This window comes from Syngnathus acus, chromosome 10, assembly GCF_901709675.1.
Source record: "Syngnathus acus chromosome 10, fSynAcu1.2, whole genome shotgun sequence".
NCBI classification, from domain to species: Eukaryota; Metazoa; Chordata; class Actinopteri; order Syngnathiformes; family Syngnathidae; genus Syngnathus; species Syngnathus acus.
This window is the reverse complement of record NC_051095.1, coordinates 23,854,947-23,878,582: the sequence shown is the minus strand read 5'-3', so window position 1 is coordinate 23,878,582 and position 23,636 is coordinate 23,854,947. Positions and strand designations below refer to the sequence as shown.

The window sequence follows — 23,636 nt, the reverse complement described above, 5'->3', positions numbered from 1 at the left end:
CACACCAAATATATTAACTTTTGGTTTTCGTAACTTCCAACAAATGGATGAATTAAAGATAGAATGTTTTACAATTCTTTGCCCTTCAGTATTTAATTTTAGGACAAAGACATGCAAAAAATAAGTAAATAAAAGCGTTAAATATTTGGTCAAATATCTCACCTGAATAAAAGTAAATCAATTAATAAATGAGTTTAGAAATATCTCAACAATATCACAATACATATCTAAGTCGTTCACAATATATTGTCAGAAATCTTTACCAACGATATATCGCAATATAGGTGATTCAAAAAGAAAAAGAATATTCATAAAAAAGTGTCAAGTTGTTCATTAATTTAATGCCAAAACTTGGGACGATGTACAAAGATGTACATGTACATCTGCATAGTGTCATTCCCTCCGATCCTTGCAAATATAAATGCTGTACATCAATAAAAATTAGACTTCATAACATGAACATTAATTACATGTTTTATGTCCACCAGGGCAGTGCACTGCTTTCTGATATTGAAATCAATAGCAACTTGATTTTGCAAAGTACCACACTGGTGTCCTGTAAATCTAAGCACTCCACAATTAACGTGCATTAATATTAACACAACACTGTACAGGTAGACAAATTAAGTGCATTACGACATTATGACAACACTGTACAGCTGGACACATTAAAATGCATACAAATGAACATTCTGTGTAAAAAAAGAATAGCATACTGCTTTCCGATTACGACACATCAGTAGCAACTTACGTTACACGTTTTGCTTCATTCTGTTCACGTTTACTCTAGCACCAGCATACAATGCAGGAATGTCTTCGTGAAGTGCGACCGGGTAGCTCAAGTCTCGATTCCAGTGTTGGTCGATTCAGAGTAATTTTGTGATACCTAACATCTCCGCAGTAGTGATTGTCGACTGACTTGGTTTACCTTTCTTGTAACCTTTGTGTAGTTCGCTGTCATAGCAAATGAGGTGGCTTTGTAGATTCATACTGTTGCTGTTACTGGCTTATTCCAAAACCTTCATATTCTTCTGCTGAATCCATTGTTTATTTGAATGTTTGCTTTGAGCCATTGTCTTGCTAAAAATTGTCTTGGGCTTTCTAGCAGTAACCGGAAGGTTTTGTGCTAACACTGACTGGTCGTTCATAACTCCCTTCATTTTACATAAGCCCCCAGTTTCAGCTGAAGAAAAGCAACCCCAAAGAATGATGCTTCTGCCTCCTGGCATCACTGTAGGTATACTGTTGTTTTGGTGTTGTGCAGTTTTGTTTGCGCACAGCATACCTTTTGGAATTATAGCTAAAAAGCTTGGTTTCACAGGTAATTTGTCCAATTGTGCTGTTGGTAGATTTTAAGTATCTGTGCAATATTTTGCTGGGCCTGTATGTTTTTCTTTCTAAGGTAAGACTTTTGTCTTGTTACCCTGACAATTGAGAATGGAAGATTGTTCTCACCTGTATTAAATAGTTAATACTTGCCAGAGGTTGCTGCAGCCCACTCAATGCTGCAGCTTCTTCTACTTCTGGTCATCGTTGTGGAGAGATTGTTTTTGCTACGTCACTTTTGTGCCATATTTTCTTCACTTGATTACGACTGTCTTCACTTTGTTCCCTGGTATAACCAATGCCTAGGAAATTCATTTTACCCATCTTCTGACTTGATATCTTGGATCAGATCTGCTAGTGCGGTAAAATGTGGTAACAGAACTGTCAGGAAAAGCATATTAGAACATCTGAACTTCATTGATAAATTAATTAGGGCTGCACAGAAAAATATATCTTGTGATAATGGCCTATGGCATATGCATATCGCAAAGACAGTTATTCATTTTGTTTTGGAATTTTTTTGCTTTATCAGAATTAGACCAGTTCGATGCAATTTAAATGCAAATCACCACCTCAGTAGTTGAACAATACCTAGGGGAATTATAATTCATTAGCTAAGAACGCACTAAACTAGTTTATTCTGCCACGCATTAAAAATACTAATTAGATAATGTCTTTTCTTTAGGTACATGAATTTTTATGCTTTTATCAGAATTTGACCAGTCCGATGCAATTTAAATGCAAATCACCACCCAGTAGTTGAACAATACCTAGGGGAATAATAATCCATTAGCTAAGAACACACTAAGCTAGTTTATTTTGCCATGTAAAGAATGACTTCTTTCATTAGATAATGTTCTTTTCTTTAGGTACGTGTTAATTATCGCTATAGTTAACATCCATATTCCATATTGCATGTTTTTCCTATCTCGTACAGCCGGCAAATCAGTTTCGTTAAATAGCGACAAGTGTTGATTAGTTTTCAATGATGGATAATACCGTATTGCCACGTAAAGGGTGTGCACACTTGTGCAACCATATCATCCCAAGATTTTTTTCTCACTCTAAAATATTTCAGCCACCCCCCTCAATAGGTTGTACGGGTCGGATTAGGAAACCTATCCATCCATTTTCTATACCGCTTGTCCCGACGGGGGGTCACGGGGAATTAGGAAACTTTTATTTTTTTATTTTGTTGGTCTTATTTTTTTGCATCACAAAAACCTGGCGTTTGTACAGGTCTATATAGACTTTATATATCAATCAACATCGTGCAATTCTTGACATCTAGGAAGCTGCAGTTTGTGATTGCTGAAAGTGTGTGGCTAGCGATTGGATGACATCACATTTGGGTTTGCACCCTCCAATCATCATTGTGATAAAAATAAGCCAGTCAAAACATTTCTTTCTGTTTACAAACAATGACCTGAGATGTGTCTGAAGCTTTTGGAATTTCTCACATTTCTGCGCAAACTCACCAACAAATGTGATTTGCTCTTTTTCAAAATCACTTTTGAATGTTTTTGTATATTAATGTTTGCATACAAACAATGTAGCAGGAGTGAGGAAATGAAGGCAAGGCAGCAAAAACTTGAACCAGACGGTTCGTACAGATCAGTCTGCCACATCAATCAGGATCAATCTTTGCCCATTCCTCTTTACAAAACTGCTGCAGCCAGAATCCTGGGATGTCTAGCATGAATCGCTCTCTGGGGGTCATGCCACGGCATCTGAATTGGCTGCAAGTCAGGATTTTGAACATATATTTTGTTTTTTCTGAAACCATTCTGACATCTATTTACTTCTATGTTTTGGATCATTGTCCTGTTGCAGTTTCCATCCATCCTTGTTTTAGCTTCAACTGTCTGCCCCAAGTTTTCCTGCGAATCATCCTGATAAACTTTGCTGAAATGTGAGAAATTCCCACAACTTTAGATACTTTTTCAGGCCATTGTATGAATTGAATAGATCTTGGCATTTAGACTGACTGAATGCTAAATCCCAAAGTATTTGATTGCATTAAGGTCATAGTCCCCCCCCCCCCCCCCCCCCCCCCCCCAACACCTTCATCCGAGACGGTACTTATGTCTTTTTTGTTTTTCTTCTTGTGGAGATTTCCATTTTATTGTACAGGCTTATTCTTCCATTGTTGTCCTGACAGAAGCAAATCACACCTGTGATTCTTCTTCAGCAAATATACCCAAAAGGGACATTGTATTTGTAGGTCCAACCTTTATTACACAAGAGGTGCTTGCTCTTTTGTACAGAACCAATTGGCATTAAACTAAGTGGGTACAATCAGAATTGCCTGTTGTACTCTTGCTAACTGTACTAAAAGGTGGATAGCGGCTGTGTGATTTTTGACCCCTGCCCCTCTACTGTCTGCCCTAGTGTTTAGACTCATCAGTGGGGAAGAGGAAAAGAAGCTTGGCGGTTAGCTCTTCTCAGGACCCATCTTTCTCAGGATTAAACCAGGTGTGACCTTTACCGCAACACCAGCTTCCTCACAACAGCAGTTGGCGCTTCGCAATTATATATACAGGCATAGTGAATGACAGCAAGACCATTAGTGTTCACCTTGCACCTTTTATACCTGACCACCAAGCTTGTACTTCATACTGTCAGAAGAGGAGGGTAAACATCAATATTATCATCCAGGCAATGGCTTTCTTGCCTCAGTCCTGCAGCGGTAGAGGCCACTAATTCCGGGGTAGAGGTCAGTAACTTTGTTTGGCCTGTGAGTCAATCAAGTACTATAAACCAATGTCAAGCCTGGTATGGTTGAAGCCTTACGTAAAACAAAAGCTTTTCAATCGGCAATGATTATTTAATAACTTAATTCAAAGGTTGTAGTTTGCATAAGTGCAAAATGTGTATCTTGTGGAGATTGAAATAATTTGTTGTTGAATCATAGCCAAACCGTGGGTGTAATAGTGAGCATCTCACAATCTTACAATATTTATCCTGTAGAGTACGGGTTGTAGTACGGGTTTTGATCTTGAGCGCACAAATTAACCCCGCACTTTGTTGGTTAGCTGATGAGAGCAAGATTTACCTAATGAGTTTTAAACGTTTGTTTGCAGAATAGCCACTTCTTTCAACAGAGCTTCTGCACACTATTCTCAAAGTCAGAGTACATTCGGCAAATGAGGGTTTTGCTCACTTCACTGTGGCTGCTTCTGCCACCAAACATGCTTTTTCTCAGTGTTCCCTTTTTGTTGCTGTTATCACAATGATGGGGCGATTGTATGAATCAATAAAAAGGGACAAAAAAAAACCACAATAAATTAGACCGCAAAGTTCTAATCTCTGGTCAGTCTATGTTGGTTAGCTGATCAATGGCCCAGACTACTGAAATGTTGATATTTGTGTTGGTAAAAGTTGACAGTAAATTTTTCATCTAGCGCATGTGCAACCAGTAAATTTGCTGGGTTTTTTTTTGTTTTTTAAATTCTTGAATAATTTTTGTTTTTTGACACTTGACTTCAGTCCATTTATTATTTATAAAAGCGAAAAACAAAGCAAGGACTGTGGCTTCCACAGATGTCGTTTGCCAGTCGACTCTCGATAGCTGTCGCAATTAATACAGCTAAACCTCAATTTTATGCACTTTGACTCCACGCAACTTTCTAATGCAGATTGGTCTTGGACCCCAAAGACCGTACGAACCTAAATGACTCGCACATACGTCTAGCTAGAACCAGTTTAAGACTGCAAAGTTACTATCTCATGGGTTAGGCAGAGTCACCCTTCTGTATGGGGGAGGCAGAGTGGGAGGTAGAGTTAGAAACATTTTGGACAGATTAGATCTTATTCTGCAACGGTCAGATTAAGGCTCCATGGCTGTGTCTTGAGCTTCCTGGCATTCATTAAATAGTTCAACTGAGACTAATCGGCCTTCTAGTTGTTACGATTAGTGTTATATAGCAAACATTAAAGATGAACGGATCTGGTGAATGGTCCCCCCAGAACTTTTCAATACCAGTCTGTGGCTTTAACCTTACCATCCAAATACTATACACTATGCAGAGTTGCACTATACTGTTTGGATTCTAAACAATATCTAAACTTTAGAAGATGACGAAATCATACGAGTAACATTAGGAACGGAAACTGAAAACTTTGGTTGGTTTTTATTTAAAGAAGCTGTATCATGCTACTTTAATCTTCCCACAACCGATTATAAACGTGTATATGATTATACTTTACCTTTGGCACAATGTCAGTGTAATTTCTTAACAAATTAGTTATTTTGGCCGCTTTTTTCGCTAACCGGAAAAGTAAGACATCGGGTTCACTTGAACTCCGCTGTACGCGTACACGTTCGTAGGTCGACTCGTGGTGTTTTCAGTGATCACTCACAAAATAGGACATCTCAAAATTACATAGAAACTCCTATAATGCACCAAACGGCAATGACAAGTACTTGAGCACATTGCAGAGTATACGTAGAAACATTTAATAATTCATGTCAACTCAAGTTGCAGGGACAGCTGCTCTGAGAAATTAGCTGTGTTTAGTCTGCAGTGGCTATTACGGAGGTGGCTCCTCACGTTGTGACATCACAATGTGAGGACTCGTAGCTTTCTTGAATCGGGCAGACTGGTCCTTATAAAAGGAGGAATGAGCAGGAATGCTACCAGATCAGTGAATGAAGATAACACCATGTTTTAACATTGGTAAAAGGGGAAAAAATATATTTGAAGCTTTATTCAATTTATTCAATTGTTTTGCACTGCTTCATTTTAATGTCAACATCATTTAATGTGAACACCTCCAAGCTTTCTTCCCTCTCATGATCCAGTCCCCTGACAAACTGCTTCTCTGCTTCCCGCAGCTCATCTTCTCCCATCATGATGCACCCGCGTAAGGCAGAAAAAAGTTACGAAGTTCACACACATGAATTTCAGTTCGAGCAATTTAACACTCACTCTGACATTCTCTATGCTGATTTACTTTAGCAACCGCTCACCCTTGTGCTTTTGTCAAAGGCCCTCAATAAAAGAACATGCTTTGTCAACTAACTAACCTGCCGAAATCAGCAGCCTTGCAAGTCAAATTTTCAAATGCACGGTAGCCCACCTAATCTAAAACAAATTTTGCAGGAATTGCATCCTCACCAAATAGAGAAAAGCTAGACGAGGGCCAAGTAACTTGGCAAAACAATTTGTGTGTGGGAGGGGGGGTGATGCTCCCCAGTCCACATACAAGGGCTTCATGTACATACTATAAAGACCGAATACTTGGATGTAGAGCAAGCGCAGTATACCACCAATCCCTCTTAAAAAAAGAGGTAACCTGGTGGTAATTGACTGCATGTAAATGCAGTCATTCATGTAATTCTTACACTGACACTTCCTGAGATGGGTTGATCATATTGTACCATACAGTTTCTTTCATGACAGCAACGTCCACTCTATCAACCTTCCAAAACATGAGGGCTCACATTGTCGAGGGGTGGTTATGTACTGTCTTTTTACCTCCGTAAAATATTGCTTTGCTGAGGTTGGTAGGCAGACATTGCCCACTGTCTGTTTTGATTATTAGTGAAGGTTGCAGCTGATTCTACCTTTTTCGGCATTTCTTTCCATCCACTATCTGAACTGCTTATGTCACAGTTTAAGGCAGATGGCACATACCTTTTTAATTTGGTGTTTTGTTCAGCATAACTTTAAAGACTGCATTCTTATGTAGGCACAACTTCAAAACAGATGTTAACTTTTGTTTTTAACTCGTTTTTAAAACATGATATACCGTAATTTTCGGACTATAAGTCGCTCCGGAGTATAAGTCGCACCAGCCATAAAATGCCCCAAAAAGTGAAAAAAAACATATATAAGTCGCTCCGGAGTATAAGTCGCATTTTGGGGGGCAATTTATTCGACAAAATCCAACACCAAGAACAGACATGAACGAGCAACAACAGGCTAAACGATACCGTATGCTAACGTGACAAACACAAACGAGGAGCTGAGAACGGGCCTGACGTAACATTCAGTTATTTAAAAAAAAAAAAACTATTACATAAATAACACGTTTATAAAACCATCTGTGTCACTCCAATTCATTAAATCCATCGATCGTCCTTTGTCAACAATGCCGTGTGCCGCGCCGCGGTTCAAATTATTCCACAGGCCCATACAACGATATATAAACTATATTTTAAATAACTATCACATAAACAACAATATTATCAAACCATTTGTGTCACTCCAAATCATTAAATCCATCGATCAAATTTCTCGTCCTTTATGTCATCCTGGTGACAGATGACATCTCCAGAGGATATGGCGCTTTAAAGTGTTAATTACTTTATTTGATTTCTCTCTCTCTATTTTTCATGTTTTGAATATGTTCAAGAGAAAGATATCAAAGCATGTGAAGTGATCAACTATACTAAAAATAACATGTGAAGTGGTCAACTATACTTGTAAGTAAGTGATGTGTTAATGATCAAGTAAAAATTTGTGAAAAAAACATATAAGTCGCTCCTGAGTATAAGTCCCCCACCCAAACTATGAAAAAAACCGCGACTTATAGTCCGAAAATTACGGTAGTATAAGCTGTGGACTCGGTCGGATTTTTGCACCGAGTCCGGCCTCTTGACCACGAGTCCGAGTCCGGCTGTCCATTTTTTCTGTTAATTCATGTGACTGCTTAGTCTTTATTCAAGGCTAATTTAGATCAAAATCTAAATAATTACAACAGTTTTGTGATGGCTTTGTCTTTATTAAACATATAAACGAATACAATAAACAGATACTTTCAAGTTTTAATCATTAATTACACCATTATAGCTCAGACATTTATCTAAACACAAATAATTAGTGACGACCCCACAACTATCGATACACATCAATGATATAAGCTGGGTGACATAATCGTCCTTGACATTGGTACATAATGTAAACATTAGCCGAAGTGCAACTCAACGTGGCCGCATTGATCGTAACTTACGCTCCGTTTCCCCCCCAAATCTAGAGGCAAAACATTGTTCTCTCGCTGCTCCCGGGTTCTTCCATCTTGGCTGCGCGCGGGGCATTGTGGGTCTTGTACGTGCACGCACGCAGGCGCGGGCGCGCACGCAACAACTAAATTTGTCTTCATAACAAGCAAGCAGGGCTGTGGACAGTATTCCTACGCGCATTCTCAGCAGCATGATGAAAATAAAATTGAACGTATTTTTTTTATTGGCGGACTCGGTGGACTCGGTCAAAATCAGCTCCGAGTCCGGCAAAAATGGCCGAGTCCGAGTCCCCGAGTCCGAGTCCACAGCCCTGATATAACCACGATCCATAATCTCTCGTTAATGCAACATGGGTATGGCATTCAGATTTGCTTTCTACTCATCTACAGTGAACATAACATGTACTGAACACAACCAGCACCTGCCGGGCGTGAAATACATAAACCGTATTATGCTTTGCATGTCACATGGAGGGATTGACATGTGCCCTTGAAGTCAAGATATTTGAACCTGAGCCTTTTTGGTCAGAGGAAATATTATCTAGACTTCTTATATGCTTATCCCGCCATTTTGTATCTATATTATAGCGACTGGACTGCCAAGTAATAGTCTCCTGAGTGTCAGTGCTACCGAAATACCAATGATGTCCCATTATAGCAACCACTTAACAACCTCCAACATCCATCACATCTCACAGTCAGTGTGCTATAGTGTGAGAGTGGTTCATGGTTAAGCCAACTGCATACTTCAATTCATACAATACCTTATACTATTCATGTAATACCTCATACTTCAAAGTCAATGTTTCGAGGAAATTAAATACATCATTAGAAAGAAACATATTTCCATGTTAAAAAGTGTATGGATTTGATTGCTGTGCATGTTAATTCCTGATGATTCCTGGATTTTAGCATGAATAACAACCGTTGTGTTGGTCTCCCTCTTCACAGTTGTTCCTTATTGACTTTGGATTGGCAAAGAAGTACAGAGACAACCGTTCACGACAGCACATCCCCTACAGAGAAGACAAGAACCTGACTGGCACAGCACGTTATGCCTCCATCAATGCACACCTGGGCATTGAACAAAGGTCCGTTCACACAGTAGCTCAATGAGACGTCATTATACGATGAGCCTGCTTTGATCACTGATGTGGAGTAAACTGAATACAGATGAGTTCACGATTAGAGGAGGAAGATTTTGCATCAATAACTTTTTGCGTGGGATTTCAGTGTCCATGAAAAGGATGCTGGTGTCTCCTAATGCTTTCATTTTGCTAAATAATATTGAACTAAAATTGTTTTTTTTAGTCGCCGTGATGACATGGAGTCACTGGGGTATGTACTGATGTACTTCAACAGAACCTGTTTACCATGGCAAGGACTGAAGGTATGAAAACATAGATGATAATTCCTAGAAAGGCAATGTTAAAAATGAACATTCAGCTTTTGAAAAAAATTACAGGAAAACCTCAACCATAATACCATTATACCCCTAAAAATGAAATAAATCCCAAAGCAGGGAGTGGGGCAGGGTTATTATTCACAGGTGTGAATACTTTGACACAAATGTTTCACCTTGTTTAGCCATTTAGCAGTGCCTATGACACACACGATTAAAGTTATCGACTCATTGAATCGTTGACAATTCGTTTATGTATTTATTTATATGGCACGTTTATGGACACTGCCTCGTGTCTCCTGCCGCTGGCTGTATGCCTGTCTTTGGCACATATGCGCATTATTGGTAATCCCTGTCATTCGTGACGTCAACAGAAGCATTGTGGGTAATATCACCATCCCACTGAGCTAACAATTGCAATTTTTTGAAGGTGCAGCAAATGTTGCCTTCTCATGGTTTCTCGTCATGTGCATGTGGGGGTTTGAAGAAGAAAAACTTACCGTATTTTCCGCCCTAAAAGGCGCACCTAAAAACCTAAAATTTTCTCAAAAGCCGACAGTGCGCCTTATAGGCCAGTGCGCCTTATATATGGATCAACTGATGAATTTGTTGATCCATACTGGTTGTACACAGTGCTCTGCCAAAATGTTTCAGTACGTTTTAGTACGACTAGTAAATTACAAGGTCGCATCGCTTCCCAGCATTACGGCAACTGTAGTCAGGGGGCGTCACCGAATAGCTGTTGTACCCGCGAGGCTATTTCATGTCAAAATAGGCTGCTCTGTTAATGTTTCGAGTAAATCTACGGATCGATATGGAAGGGAAACATAGGTAAGTAGTACCAATGCGTTAGATCGAACTTTAGTCAGTTCCGATCATTTTATAGGAGATCGTTTGAGAAACGCGATTGTTTACACTTCGCTGAGGCTCATGGGAGATTGCGAGCTGAGGCTCGTGAGACTTTGCGGATGGCTAATTCTATTGCGATAGCTGCTATACGTACCAGGCTATTTCATGTCAAAATAGGCTGCTCTGTTAATGTTTCGAGTAAATCTACGGATCGATATGGAAGGGAAACATAGGTAAGTAGTACCAATGCGTTAGATCGAACTTTAGTCAGTTCCGATCATTTTATAGGAGATTGTTTGAGAAACGCGATTGTTTACACTTTGCTGAGGCTCATGGGAGATTGCGAGCTGAGGCTCGTGAGACTTTGCGGATGGCTAATGCTATTGCGATAGCTGCTATACGTACCAGGCTATTTCATGTCAAAATAGGCTGCTCTGTTAATGTTTCGAGTAAATCTACGGATCGATATGGAAGGGAAACATAGGTAAGTAGTACCAATGCGTTAGATCGAACTTTAGTCAGTTCCGATCATTTTATAGGAGATCGTTTGAGAAACGCGATTGTTTACACTTCGCTGAGGCTCATGGGAGATTGCGAGCTGAGGCTCGTGAGACTTTGCGGATGGCTAATGCTATTGCGATAGCTGCTATACGTACCAGGCTATTTCATGTCAAAATAGGCTGCTCTGTTAATGTTTCGAGTAAATCTACGGATCGATATGGAAGGGAAACATAGGTAAGTAGTACCAATGCGTTAGATCGAACTTTAGTCAGTTCTGATCATTTTATAGGAGATCGTTTGAGAAACGCGATTGTTTACAGAGGGCTCGTTGGTTATTGGCTAGTGGATGCATACCGCAACCCTAGTCAACCTCAGTTTGATGCAGTATAGCTTCTATTTTATGCGCCTTATAATCCGGTGCGCCTTATATATGGACAAAGTTTTAAAATGGGCCGTTCATTGAAGGTGCGCCTTATAACCCGGTGCGCCTTTTAGGGCGGAAAATACGGTAATTTCGCGGTTCAATCTGAAATTCCCCCTGAAAGCCAAACCTTCCTATTAAGTCGATATATATTCTTGTGGTCTTAATTGCTAGTTGTTATTGATAGGGGCACTAAAAAAATATGAAATGATTCTTAAAATACAATACAACATTATGTAGTGCATTTTACAACAGCTGTGGCTATAACAGAGCGCTTCAGATATAGCAATGGGGACAACCAGAAAGACAGTGAAAACAGTATTGAAACACAAGTTAATATACACCAGCAAAACAGGCAAAAGCCAAAGATTAAAAATTTGTCTTCAAACACGTTTTAAAAATGGACAGAGAGGCGATTTCATCAATATTGAACTCTGTCCTGAATTACTTGAAACGGTCTGTGCTTGTCTTATGTGCAAGCTTTCGCTCCATCTTGGCTGACAGGCAATGCGAGGCCATGAAACTATTTTTTTGTGATTCCAACTGTGGCACCAAGACATGATCCAGCTCTGTTATTTATTTTATTGCTTTTTTTCTACTGCTATACATGTTCTGTCTCTTCACTATATATATCTGTTGACGTGTGCTGATTTCCTCTTGGCCAGATCCCCCTATTAAGAGATTCCAATCTCAATGGGTCTTTTACCTGGTAAAATCAAGGTTATATACTTGCCTAAGATTTAAGGGGAGGTCATTCCAGAGGGAAAGACTGGCAACAGGCCATTAGCAATTTGAGAGCAAACAGAAATATCTTAAAATGCACTCCAAAATATAGATTATGTGCTCCTTCTTATGAGTTCCAGCATATTAGACTGACTGGAGATGCTTGGAGACTGTATTATGCTGTATTAATAATGTCAAAATAATTTATTAAGAATAGCTTGTTTTACAGTATGTGTGAAATGTTTGTTTACCAGGCTGCCACAAAGAAGCAGAAGTATGAGAAAATCTCAGAAAAGAAGATGTCTACCCCGGTGGAGATCCTCTGTAAGGTAAGATACAGGTGGTGATAAAGGTGGAACTCCTTAACATTATCGGGACTATTTCCATCAGGACAACTTGGTGTTTTCATAAATGTTTCCAGGCTTTTCCAGCTGAATTTTCCATGTACCTGAACTATTGCCGTGGCCTACGCTTTGAAGAGGCCCCAGACTACATGTATCTGCGCCAACTATTCCGCATCCTCTTCAGGTAAAAGTGATCAGTGTGAAAATGTATACATTTCCAGTACTACTCAAGAACTGAATGTGCAGCAATTGCTGCTGTTTTCTTTTCTACACCTACCAATAAACCGCAAGTAGTGTCAACATTGGTTCTTTTTAATCACCATCCACATTCCTATGTTCTTTTTTATCTTGGGTGTCTTTGAGTTCGCTTTTGAAACAAGAGCATATTTTCCTGTATATTTTAGGACTTTGAACCACCAATATGACTACACATTTGACTGGACCATGCTGAAACAGAAAGCAGCGCAGCAGGGGGCCTCCTCTGGGGGCCAAGGCCAACAGGCGCAAACCCCCACAGGCAAGCAAACTGACAAACCCAAGCCTAACATGAAAGGTTAGTAGCAAACAGCCAAGCGACGTTTTTATAGACACCAATTGCTCCTTGTCTCAGTTTTGTATCAACTAGGCACTACGTATTGTTGTTGTACAACCCACACACCAGTGCCCCTTAAAGCTTCAATATAGCCAAATTGGAAAAAAACACAAAACTAAAGTGTTATTCCGTTTGGAATGATGATGCCATGGGCAATCTATAGGAGGCACCTTTTTGAGAAGAGGCAAAAGTCAAAGGAATGAGATAGTGATACAATTGGTCTGTCTTGCCATAGCGAAGACGTCCTTGGGGAATTTGACTACTAACTATGTCACATTGATATCGTGTTCCTTTGTTGGGGCTGGACAATGGGCTCTCTCTCTCTCTCTCTGTTACTGTTGACTAACTCATTCTGATGACTTTACTCTTGACTATACCATTTGTCTCGTCTGCATTCCTTTCCAACATTTTTTTCCCTATTAGCCATTTCAATGCCTGTTTAAAAAAATGTGGACAGGTGTTTCTCGTTAGCTATTACAAAGCAATGCAGGTGCAATATAAATTTAATTCCTCACAGTCACTATCCACAGCCCTGTGGCATTTCCAGAAACAAGGCCTCAATACAATGTAGTACTTGGTAGTCCATGGTAGTGAACAATAGCATTTGGGAAAAAAAAGTGCTGGATTAGGCAAAATTTATTTCAATATATACTTTGTATGAAACCCTTAACATGTGTAATGCCTGAACTTTGGTTGTACTGGAGTATTTCAAATTTGTGCCATCAAAGTATCAAATATGCTTTGTCTTGCGGTGCCAAGTTCCAGTACTTCGAATCACGATCTGATAATGCTGCCAATGAATGGCTGTAATGTTACACACGGTTCCAGTATTCAATTCAACTATGAGGTGTATCCAGTATATTTAAAAAATAAAACCGTTCTGTGAACTTGTTTTTTCTTTTAATTCACGAAAACATCATATATCTACAACCTACAGTTCTTCCATTCCAGCTAACTACATAGCTTGGCATGAGTCGGACATTTAAAAGGCAAAAAACGAGCTCAAAATAAATTAAACATGACAAAATAAACGCAAAGCGTGCTTACCCACGGTTGAAGAGCCGTATCAATGTGAACGAAAGGATGGCTATTGTTTACAAATACAGCGGAGCCTCAGTTTCCCACCACAATCCGTTCCAGAAGGCTGTTCGAGAAGTGAATCGTTCAAATTCCGAATAATGGGGAAAAAATTAATCCGTTCCAAGCCCCCCCAAAAAAAACGCTTTTTTTAAAGCATTTTTTCATTATTTTACACCATAAACTGCATAAATAAGTGAGTAGGTAATGTATAAATAAATAATATAAATAATAAACTGAATTAATAGAGTAGGCTGCGATTCATATCAGCAGTGAATAATAGTATTAACAGTGTTACCGGAATGATTTGCGCACGGGCCGCAGAAGAAAACGCTTAAGAGAAGGTAAGTGTCAAGGTATGGAGTGTGTCAAGGTAAGGAGTGTGCCGGGTGCGCTGACTTAGCGAGTGAACATATTATCCCGCTATGGGACCAAAAAGTGCCAACACAAGGTGTTCACATCCCGCTATGGGACCAAAAAGTGCCAACACAAGGTGTTCACAACACCCTTTTATGGTCAGATTATTATGTCCGATATATGCCCAGATACGCATATATGCCCAGATACGCACTGTGCTCACGGCAACGTTTTATCATGCGCCATAAGCCACTGCACCGTCCATTACTCTGTGCTTGCCGATGGTCCTATTTATTCATGTCATTTCTTTCTCAGTCGTTACTGTAATAATGTGAAGTGTAGATATTTTATCAAACTTTTTTTTTTGTTGTCTCTGACCTCACATGAAAACATCTGGTGGTACTAAAAAGTTTCATGTCTGCTACCTTTGTGGGCAAAAAATGTGTGCGCAATGTGCATTGTTCAAATTCCACTGCTAAATTGGTATTTTAATTTTCTGACTTATTCTTTGAAGCATTAATAATTTGCACGATTCCAATGCATTGTGAGGTTAGTCATTGACGTTATTGCAATTCTACGAATATGTCTGTAATGTTCTTCACAGAATTTTGAGAATGTGAAAATTCTGATTATACCGCCGTAACTGGGTCTCGCGATAATGACTTTGACAAAAGGCTATTCAGACAAATGGTTCTGGAAGTGAATTTCAGTAGGTTGGCATCTCTAAAATATATATATCGCAATAGACACCTGAATCTCAACAGACCGTTTAAAAAGGAAGCAAACCTTGATCACAACACTCTGCCTACTGTGGGCACAGGCTACAGTATGACATTGATTTGTGTCACACATATACCTAAGTGGAAATTTGGAGCAAAAACCATGATAAAATGATGATAAAAAAATTAAACTTATCAGCTCAAAGTGCTCTAAGTCAGACTGGGATGCCAAATCAGACTGGGACGCCAAGAAGCGCGTCCTTCATCGTATGAAGGCGGAAGTCTGTTAAGTCTCATTTAAGTAAATATCTGAGTTTGGGTATTTATACTGGCATTTTAAAAAAAGACAGTGTGCACGTTTGAGGCAGCCTCCTTGATCGCGCCCCCATTCACTGACGCGCGTGTGCTAATATGTACATGACGAATGTATTTTGGCGACAGTGGGCTTATTCATTTCATCCACAGGAATAGGGCTGCTCAATTAATCGAATTTTAATCATGATTACGATTTTGGCTCTAGACTCAAAATTCATATAATTGAGGAAAAAGGATTATTATTTTTTTCTGTTCTGCTCAACCGCTATGCCCCAGTGTGTGTGTAGCGTGGAGATCGTGGCCATATTTAACAGGCAGTGTTGTACCTGAACACGTTCAATGAACGAAAGTTCATGAACCCGTTCACAATTTGGACGACCGTGAACTAAACGTAGCGCATTTTTGCTCTTCGGATGTTTTTGTGATTGCGCTCATTTTGTCGCCACTGATTGTGCTCATTTTGTCGCCATTGAATGGTTTTGAACAGAAGTTTATTTTCATTCAAGGATGCCAGGTTTTCTCTTCTTAGACTTCAAAATAAAAACCCCACTAAACACACTGTAAATGAGGCTCAACTAGGCGAGGAAAAGGATTTGGCAATCCCGGTCACAAACAGTCGCACAGCGCGATGACCAATTAAAAACTCATGTTATGCGACAAGCAGCCTCCACTCGCCCACGATAAATTATCATCCTGTGAGAGCATCCAGGAATTTGGCATTGATTTTTATATTTCTCATTAAATTAATAGAAATATAACAAATTTTAAGTTGTTTAGCTGTCAACTATTTCACACATTTTTAATGTTTGCTGTTTTAAGTATTTGCCATTGAGGTATTTAATGCTGGTATACCGTATTGGCCCGAATATAAGACGAGCCTGATATAAGACGACCCCCTCTTTTTCAAGACTCAAGTTTGAAAAAAGGCTTTTTGAACACCAATTTTAATTTTTATACAGAAAATGATTACTGTTTTTTCCCATGTATAATGCGCAAAATTTAACTAATTTATTGTCCTAAAATCTGGGGTGCGCATTATACATGGATACAATTTTTTTTTTTTTTTTTTAAAGAAAATCATGGTACGACAATTTTTGAAGAAAATCTTGTCACGGATGGTTCTTTACAACGTCACTTTCCTCTCTTTTCATTTTAACCTAACTGATCGCGGTGGTGCCTTTCTGGGCAGTCGGAGAAATCAACGCCAACAAAAAAAATACATCCAGCCTAGTTAAGAAATCACCAGAAAGATCACCATGACAATTGTGAATAATAAATAAATAATTATTATATATATTATTATTATAATAATAAATAATTGTGATAAATAACTGGAACATCACTCAAATATTGGTGATCCCGTTGAGAGTCTCACATATTTCTTCGCTATCGAGTTTGCTACTGCATGCGCAGTGATACTGACCGGCAGAATAACATCCGGTTGTTCCCAAAGATGATCTTTTTTCTGAAATAATTTTACGTTTACGGACTTAAGTAACCTGGCCGGGTCATACCAAAGACTATAAAAATGGGACCCATTGCCTCCCTGCTTGGCACTCAGCATTAAGGGCTGGAATTGGGGGGTTAGATCACCAAATGATTCCCGAGCGCGGCGCCGCTGCTGCTCACTGCTCCCCTCTCCCCCAGGGGATGGATCAAAATCACACGGGGATGGGTCAAATGCAGAGGACAAATTTCAACACACCCAGATGCGTGTGTGACGATCATTGGGACTTAAAAAAAAAAAAAAGTCAAAATTTGGGTGCGTATTATACATGGGTACAGGCTTTTTTCCAGCATCGACATGCCATTTTTAGGGTGCGTATTATACATGGGGGCGCATTATACATGGGAAAAAACGGTACATCTGAAACAAATAATTATAACAATATATTCGAGAGAAAACATGTTATTTTGCCTCATTCAAATCATGCAAAAACTGTATCACATCTTAATATCTGAACATTTAAATATGTGAACTAAAGTGCAACCACATTTGTAAATGAATGGCTTCTGGTTTTTGAAATGTAAATAAACCAATCTACTGTGATAAAACAAAATTGCAATAACTGCATTAACCATCAAAGTGAAGTCTAACTAACTGTAGTCTTGAAACAAATCTGAATGAGGAAAAACATTGCAATAAAATAATGCAAACTACTACCGCTATTGTTGGGGAGCCTGAGGACTGTATAGGGGGTTGGCTCGGATGGTTATGCTCTTTTCGCCCCCGGGTGTCGGTCAGAACACAGGAGGGAAGACGTGGTTCAGTTTTGATTGCTTTACTGAATTATTGGCAAAAAAGTAACAGGCCCTGTGGCTCATAGGGGCATACAGGCAAACTGGCAAAAGGGTATTGTGTGAAGCGTGTGAAGGGTGTGTGTGTGTGGTTCTGCAACAGACAGAGATACAGCACGTAAGTCAACGCTCAACTTCTGACGTCACACAACACTCGTAGACGCCACACATTACATAACTAACTGCGCGTAACGGTTCCGCTATACTGAATAACCATAAATGAAATATTCTCTGCAACACCAAACATAAATCATCGAGACAACAAAATACATTTGCTGGCGACCGTTAGTCGCCGTGCCGCTGCGTAACGGCTGCTCTTACGATGGAGCGCGCCGGAGCTGTCAATCAAACGGCGCCCACACGAAGCAAACCGCGATCAGACAAACGGCACAACAGTGGACAGTAGTAACAATGAAATGTATATACTCTGTGTCAAAGACGCACACGATCACAGCAACATACTCAGTCAATACCTGCAACCTTTAATTTACCGCTGCGCACAAGCTCCAACAATCGCGATAAGCTGAGGTAACTCACGCGAGACGTAAGGCAGTGACGTAACTTCGCTTTAAAGGTATCTGGCGCCATCTAGTGTTGTGAATGGTTGTATTGTCTAGACCCCGAATGTAAGACGACCCCCACTTTTTCAGTCTTATTTCAATGCAAAAAACATCGTCTTATATTCGGACCAATACGGTATTTTCAAAAAAGCCTCAGAACTCATTGGACACTGCTTCACACTGCAGTTGGACAATGACCCAAAGCATACAGCAGAGGCAGAGCAAGCAGAAGCAACATTCTATTCATGGCTGCTCATGCAGACTATCAGCTCCAAGCTGCGGCTTGTGAACTGGTGAGACAGCCAACTTAGCCACATGCAGGCAAGTTTATGGGTACGGGTTGTGAACTGCGCTTTCGAGCTGCTTAAGCTAAACATCTGCTCCACCTTTAAGTAATTAAGCTTCGCCTCTATGGCGGCAAATAAAATACACTTAAGAAGCCAATGGTAATCGCCAAAATGATGTTGTACCCAAACCAGAAAAGGTGTGCTTATGTGTAAAGCACGCGTTCAAGTGGCGAGCAACCAGCCACTAGCAGGTTAGTTAAGTGTCTCGAAAGAAAATAAGAATACAATAACCAAGCAAGCACGCACCCAAAACCCAAAAATGAATTAGGTCTGTCAGCCAGTATTAGGCGCTTATGAAAGTGTGTTCAATATTGTTGGTGTTTTTTAATATATTAAATATTTCTGATATCAGCGATGTATTTTTCTTTGCTCTATTTTTAACCCAGAGTGTACAGCTCGGGATGAGCATGGACAGCGATTATTTTTTTTGATTGCGGCCCGCCGTTACATTGCGCAGAATGTCATGCGACACATTCCCAAACCTGAATGGCTGACACAAGGCGTAGCAAGTAAAAATTAGTCTGTGGCGAGGCAGAAGCGTTTTTTGCATTGCGCGTCGACGCATCCCAAGCAGCATAAGTAACGTGCCACATTTCACTGTTAATAACTGTAACGGCGTTACAAGGATCAACATAGTAATTGAGTAGATTATCCGTTACTGGAAATCTACTATCGCCGTTAGTCCCAACACTGATGTAAATCTGTAAATAATGAATATTTTCATTGATTGTTGATTACTTTAACGATTTTGCCTAGTGTTGAACATCTGTACTAGTAGCTATAATATTGGTATATTTATTTGATTAAAAAACATTTCTAACTGATGTTGTACTTAAGTAAAATATAATGCCATAGTTGTAGGCCAAAGGTTGTCTAAATCCTCAATAAGATTAGAATGATTGGGAAAGAGAGTAGCGCTGCAAAAGTGGCGTGCTCTTTCTACACATAACAATGAAAACATTTGTTGTCCTTGCTTTATAATTGTCAAGTCAAGTTTATTTGTATAGCCCTAAATCACAAGCAGTCTCAAAGGGCTTCACATAGACAAAAAATTGACAATTATTCTCAAAGCATCCCCTGATCTTAAGCTCCCAAAAGGGCAAGGAAAAACTCAAAACCCCTGCCCGGGGAAAATGAGAAACCTTGAGAAGGGACCACAGATGGAAGGATCCCCCTTTCAGGATCACCAGGTTGTAATGGATGCAGAGAGGGCACAAATAATACATAATATGAAAATCAAAAGTGGATGTCCAAGTCAGAGCGAAGGGCCCAAATTGTGTGAGAAAGTGACAGTAATCTGTAACTTTATTAGTTACCACTAACACTGAAGTTTGAAAGGTTGTCAGATACGGATAGAAATAGTGTTGGTATAAAAAGATATTGTGACGGTATTAAAAAGTAATAAATTCCACTCTTTGTATATACCCTGCATTAGGTACATCATAGCATTATTGTGTCAGTCATATAGGATTATTGCCATTTTTCACTAATTCCGTGAAACGAAAACAAATTTAAGAATACACATTGAACATTTTTTATTGGATTTTTTCTTTCACTGACTTGTTCATGCAAGTTTTTGAAATATGAGTGTTTTTTTCCCCCTTTGTTTTCCAAAATTATTAAAGCATGACATGAAGCAAGCAAATGTGCCAACAAACGATACGTGCATAGGTATAACAACAAATGGTAGGTCTTACTTTATTGAACCATTTTCAAAGCCTTTAAAAAGGACTGCCTCCCACACATACTCTTAAGTGTCCTTATGTTAGCAAACTACTAGCTTTTAATGCATTGATGTTACGATGTAATTTTCGGTCAGTTCTAAATGTTACTATATACAGTAATCCCTCGTTTATCGCGGATAATTGGTTCCAAGACCACCTGCGATAGGTGAAAATCCGCGAAGTAGTGTCACCCTCTCCTTTTTAACATGCATACATTTTTTGTGTATCAATAAATGTATATTAAACCATATGTGCATAGGTTATCATCAGAATATTAAATAATAGTTTCAAACATGTAAATACTATATTAATAGTATAAATGACGAACAGAAAATGTATAAATAATACAATTATATGATACGTGTGTGTGCGTGTGTAACATGTAGATGTAGCTAAAGTTTACCTACTGGAAATGTTTTTAGAACTCTTGTATTAACTTTTTTTATAACAAGGTACAAGTGTTAGAACTCTTATTATAACAATTTTTATAACTAGGTACAATACTGTAAATATATTTTTAGAACTCTTATTATATCAACTTTTTTTATAACAAGGTACAAGTGTACGTACTGCAATTGTGTGGGCAACTTTCGTGCCATAATTCCTCAATTTAGAAGTTTTTATTTTTTATTTATTTATTTTAAATAGCTGCGATAAATGAACTGCAATATAGCGAGGAATTACTGTATAGTGAACGTAGCCCTGAAGCTTAATTCAAACCAAAATCACAATATTGGTCAGCAAAAGCACAATACACCTTACCCTGAAACTGTTGGGTCCTGTAGTCATATTTCTCACTCTGTTGCAGTGTACAGATTGCACAGTAAATACCCTCAAATCAAAGCTGTATATCTGCAGGTGAAACTCATCTTATTCATTCATTTTAGAGTCATTGTGATGGTGTTTGGAGCCCAAAAGTAGTGAGTTTAGCTTTTTGAACAAATTATTACCTTGAGAGCTTGAAGCTGCGTCCTTGCTGTCTATCTAACTCTGGTTCATTCACTTTTGTTAAGTTTGTGTCTTCCACAAAAAGAGCACGCATAATACTTGCAGGTGCAGTCTTGGGTTTGTCAGCATCAAGCTAATGTTGTGACTTTTGTCTGTGTCCACAGGTTTCTGAGTAGTCTCGCTTCCCAGAGAGGAGCTGCAGAAATGCTGGCGAGCAGGACAAACAAGGCTCGCTTTATCGGACAAGCGACAAAGAAAGTCTGTGTCCCCCTTCCATCTGTCTATGTAATGGAAATATATAGATCTACACACGTGTATCTGCTGTGTCATCTATATATTTATGTGTATATAATGAAATTCTCCACTCTGAAAGAAAAGAAACAATGGAATTGAAGGTGCTTGGATGTGGAGGCTGTAGTTCCTTGCCCTACCTAACCTTGACCCAACATACCTTCTCAACTATCCCTGTCCGTCTTCCTTTTCATTGTTGACTTTTTGTAAGGTTTCGTTGGAAACAGTTTAAAACATTAGTCAGCTCTTGTTTTTCCTCACTGTGGGAACATCTGAAAGCATCTCTTCCCTTCACTACCTAATTATTTCATTCACTGCTTTTATCAAGCAAATGTTTAAACATGTAACCCTGAAAACTCTTCTCCTTTTTTGTTTCTGAAGAGCTGAATAAGAAAACCCTTGAACCCTTATTTACTGAAAGATGAACTGTTGGATTTTTTTGTTCTGTTTTTTCCTATGGTGGTTACGAGATTGCCTGTTCGCGTTATAAGCAGCTGATGGCAACAGTCTGTTGTAGATTGATTCTCTGGCTCGCTCCCTCTCTTTAGAGCTATGACTTAATTAAATCTGTTGTAAAACAATGGTCTTCTCCAGAACTACCAATAAAAACATTACACAACTGACGTCTACTGGCAATTTTCTGTCCACCGTGCTACCAGTTGTATCACTTGGGTAAAGCTATCATCATATGAAGGGTTAAACACGAAGCAGCCATATTGTTGCTTTTAAAATGTAGAAACTTCCGTTTGTGTGAAACAAGGCAGGTGAGATTTTCAAAGGCTAAGTTGGGCTTGTTTTAATTGTTGGGGTGAGGGTGTGGCAAGCATTTAGCTTTCCCTGACATGTTCTTTCATGACTTGCATTCTGTTGAACAGACAGCAGCACTGTACTGTGCAAAAATCACTGGTGGTTTTACTGTTTTAGCAGAGGAGGCATATAATGCAAAATCCACTTTATCTTATTGTGCACTTGGAGTCTCCAGCATTGTATAAAATTTTCATCTAATCCCGCCAAGTCCTTTTATAACTTGTTTGGGGGATATTTATTAAGTTTGTTAAATTTGATCCATTCTCTTTTATGTATTTTGAACAATTACATCACATTCTTTGCAGCGAGACTGACAAGTAATGGGTGTGGCCAAACGGTTTCTCAAATCCACCATCTTTATTCCTGTCACCGAGTGAACAGTGATAACATTAAGTTCATCTGAAGTCGTGGTTCTGCAGGTTTGTCTTCACTGTCCTCTCTCTGGTCAGATTCTGGCTCGAACATGTACGGTTGGATGAACAAGTTGTCGACATTTTTTAATCAATCAAGAAAGTGTGGGCACCGCAAGAAAACTACCGCTGCTAACAAACTACAAATATGTTTGACCGGAGAGAAGGCAAGGCACCCCCTCCAGGCGTTCTGTCCTGTCTCTTATTTGCATTTAAAGAGACCGCACCAAAATAACTTGCTCTCACACTCCTCAGCACAGGGGTTAAAGGGGGGCCTGTGATGCTATGAGGAATTCAGACAAAAGCATTGTTGTTCCACTTTATATAGACCACAACTGAATGATTAAAATGTAAAAAGGAAGGATTTATGGCAAGACTACTATAATAATGCCTCAGATTTATGTGGCTTTTCTCTCAACACTCCAAGACACATTTTACAATGGATACTGTTGCGTTTTGTTCAAGATGTCTGTCGTCGAGGAAGGAAAACAAAGATGTGGAGTAATAGTTGGTTCTTTACTTGCAAGACCAGCTCAGTGGCCTAGTGGTAGAGTGTCCGCCCTGAGACTGGAAGGTTGTGGGTTCAAACCCCGGCCGGGTCATACCAAAGACTATAAAAATGGGACCCATTGCCTCCCTGCTTGGCACTCAGCATTAAG

General features: G+C 39.3%; 1 protein-coding gene across 4 annotated transcripts in view; it reads left to right on the top strand.

Moving 5' to 3' along the window:
• csnk1a1 (casein kinase 1, alpha 1) overlaps window positions 1–22,383 on the top strand; it is a 34,453-nt gene extending 12,070 nt beyond the window's left edge. Inside the window, exons 5-11 of one of the 4 annotated variants that reach the window (XM_037260550.1) lie at window positions 3,718–3,801; window positions 9,244–9,383; window positions 9,604–9,682; window positions 12,443–12,517; window positions 12,610–12,716; window positions 12,937–13,049; window positions 21,634–22,383. In XM_037260550.1, coding sequence (XP_037116445.1) covers window positions 3,718–3,801; window positions 9,244–9,383; window positions 9,604–9,682; window positions 12,443–12,517; window positions 12,610–12,716; window positions 12,937–13,049; window positions 21,634–21,641 — 606 coding nt within the window. In that variant the 3' untranslated portion in view covers window positions 21,642–22,383. Of the gene's footprint in view, window positions 1–3,717; window positions 3,802–9,243; window positions 9,384–9,603; window positions 9,683–12,442; window positions 12,518–12,609; window positions 12,717–12,936; window positions 13,091–21,633 lie in introns of those variants that run through there. The other 3 variants (XM_037260548.1, XM_037260551.1, XM_037260549.1) reach the window with 3 other exon arrangements.
• The last annotated feature ends 1,253 nt before the right edge of the window (window positions 22,384–23,636 follow it).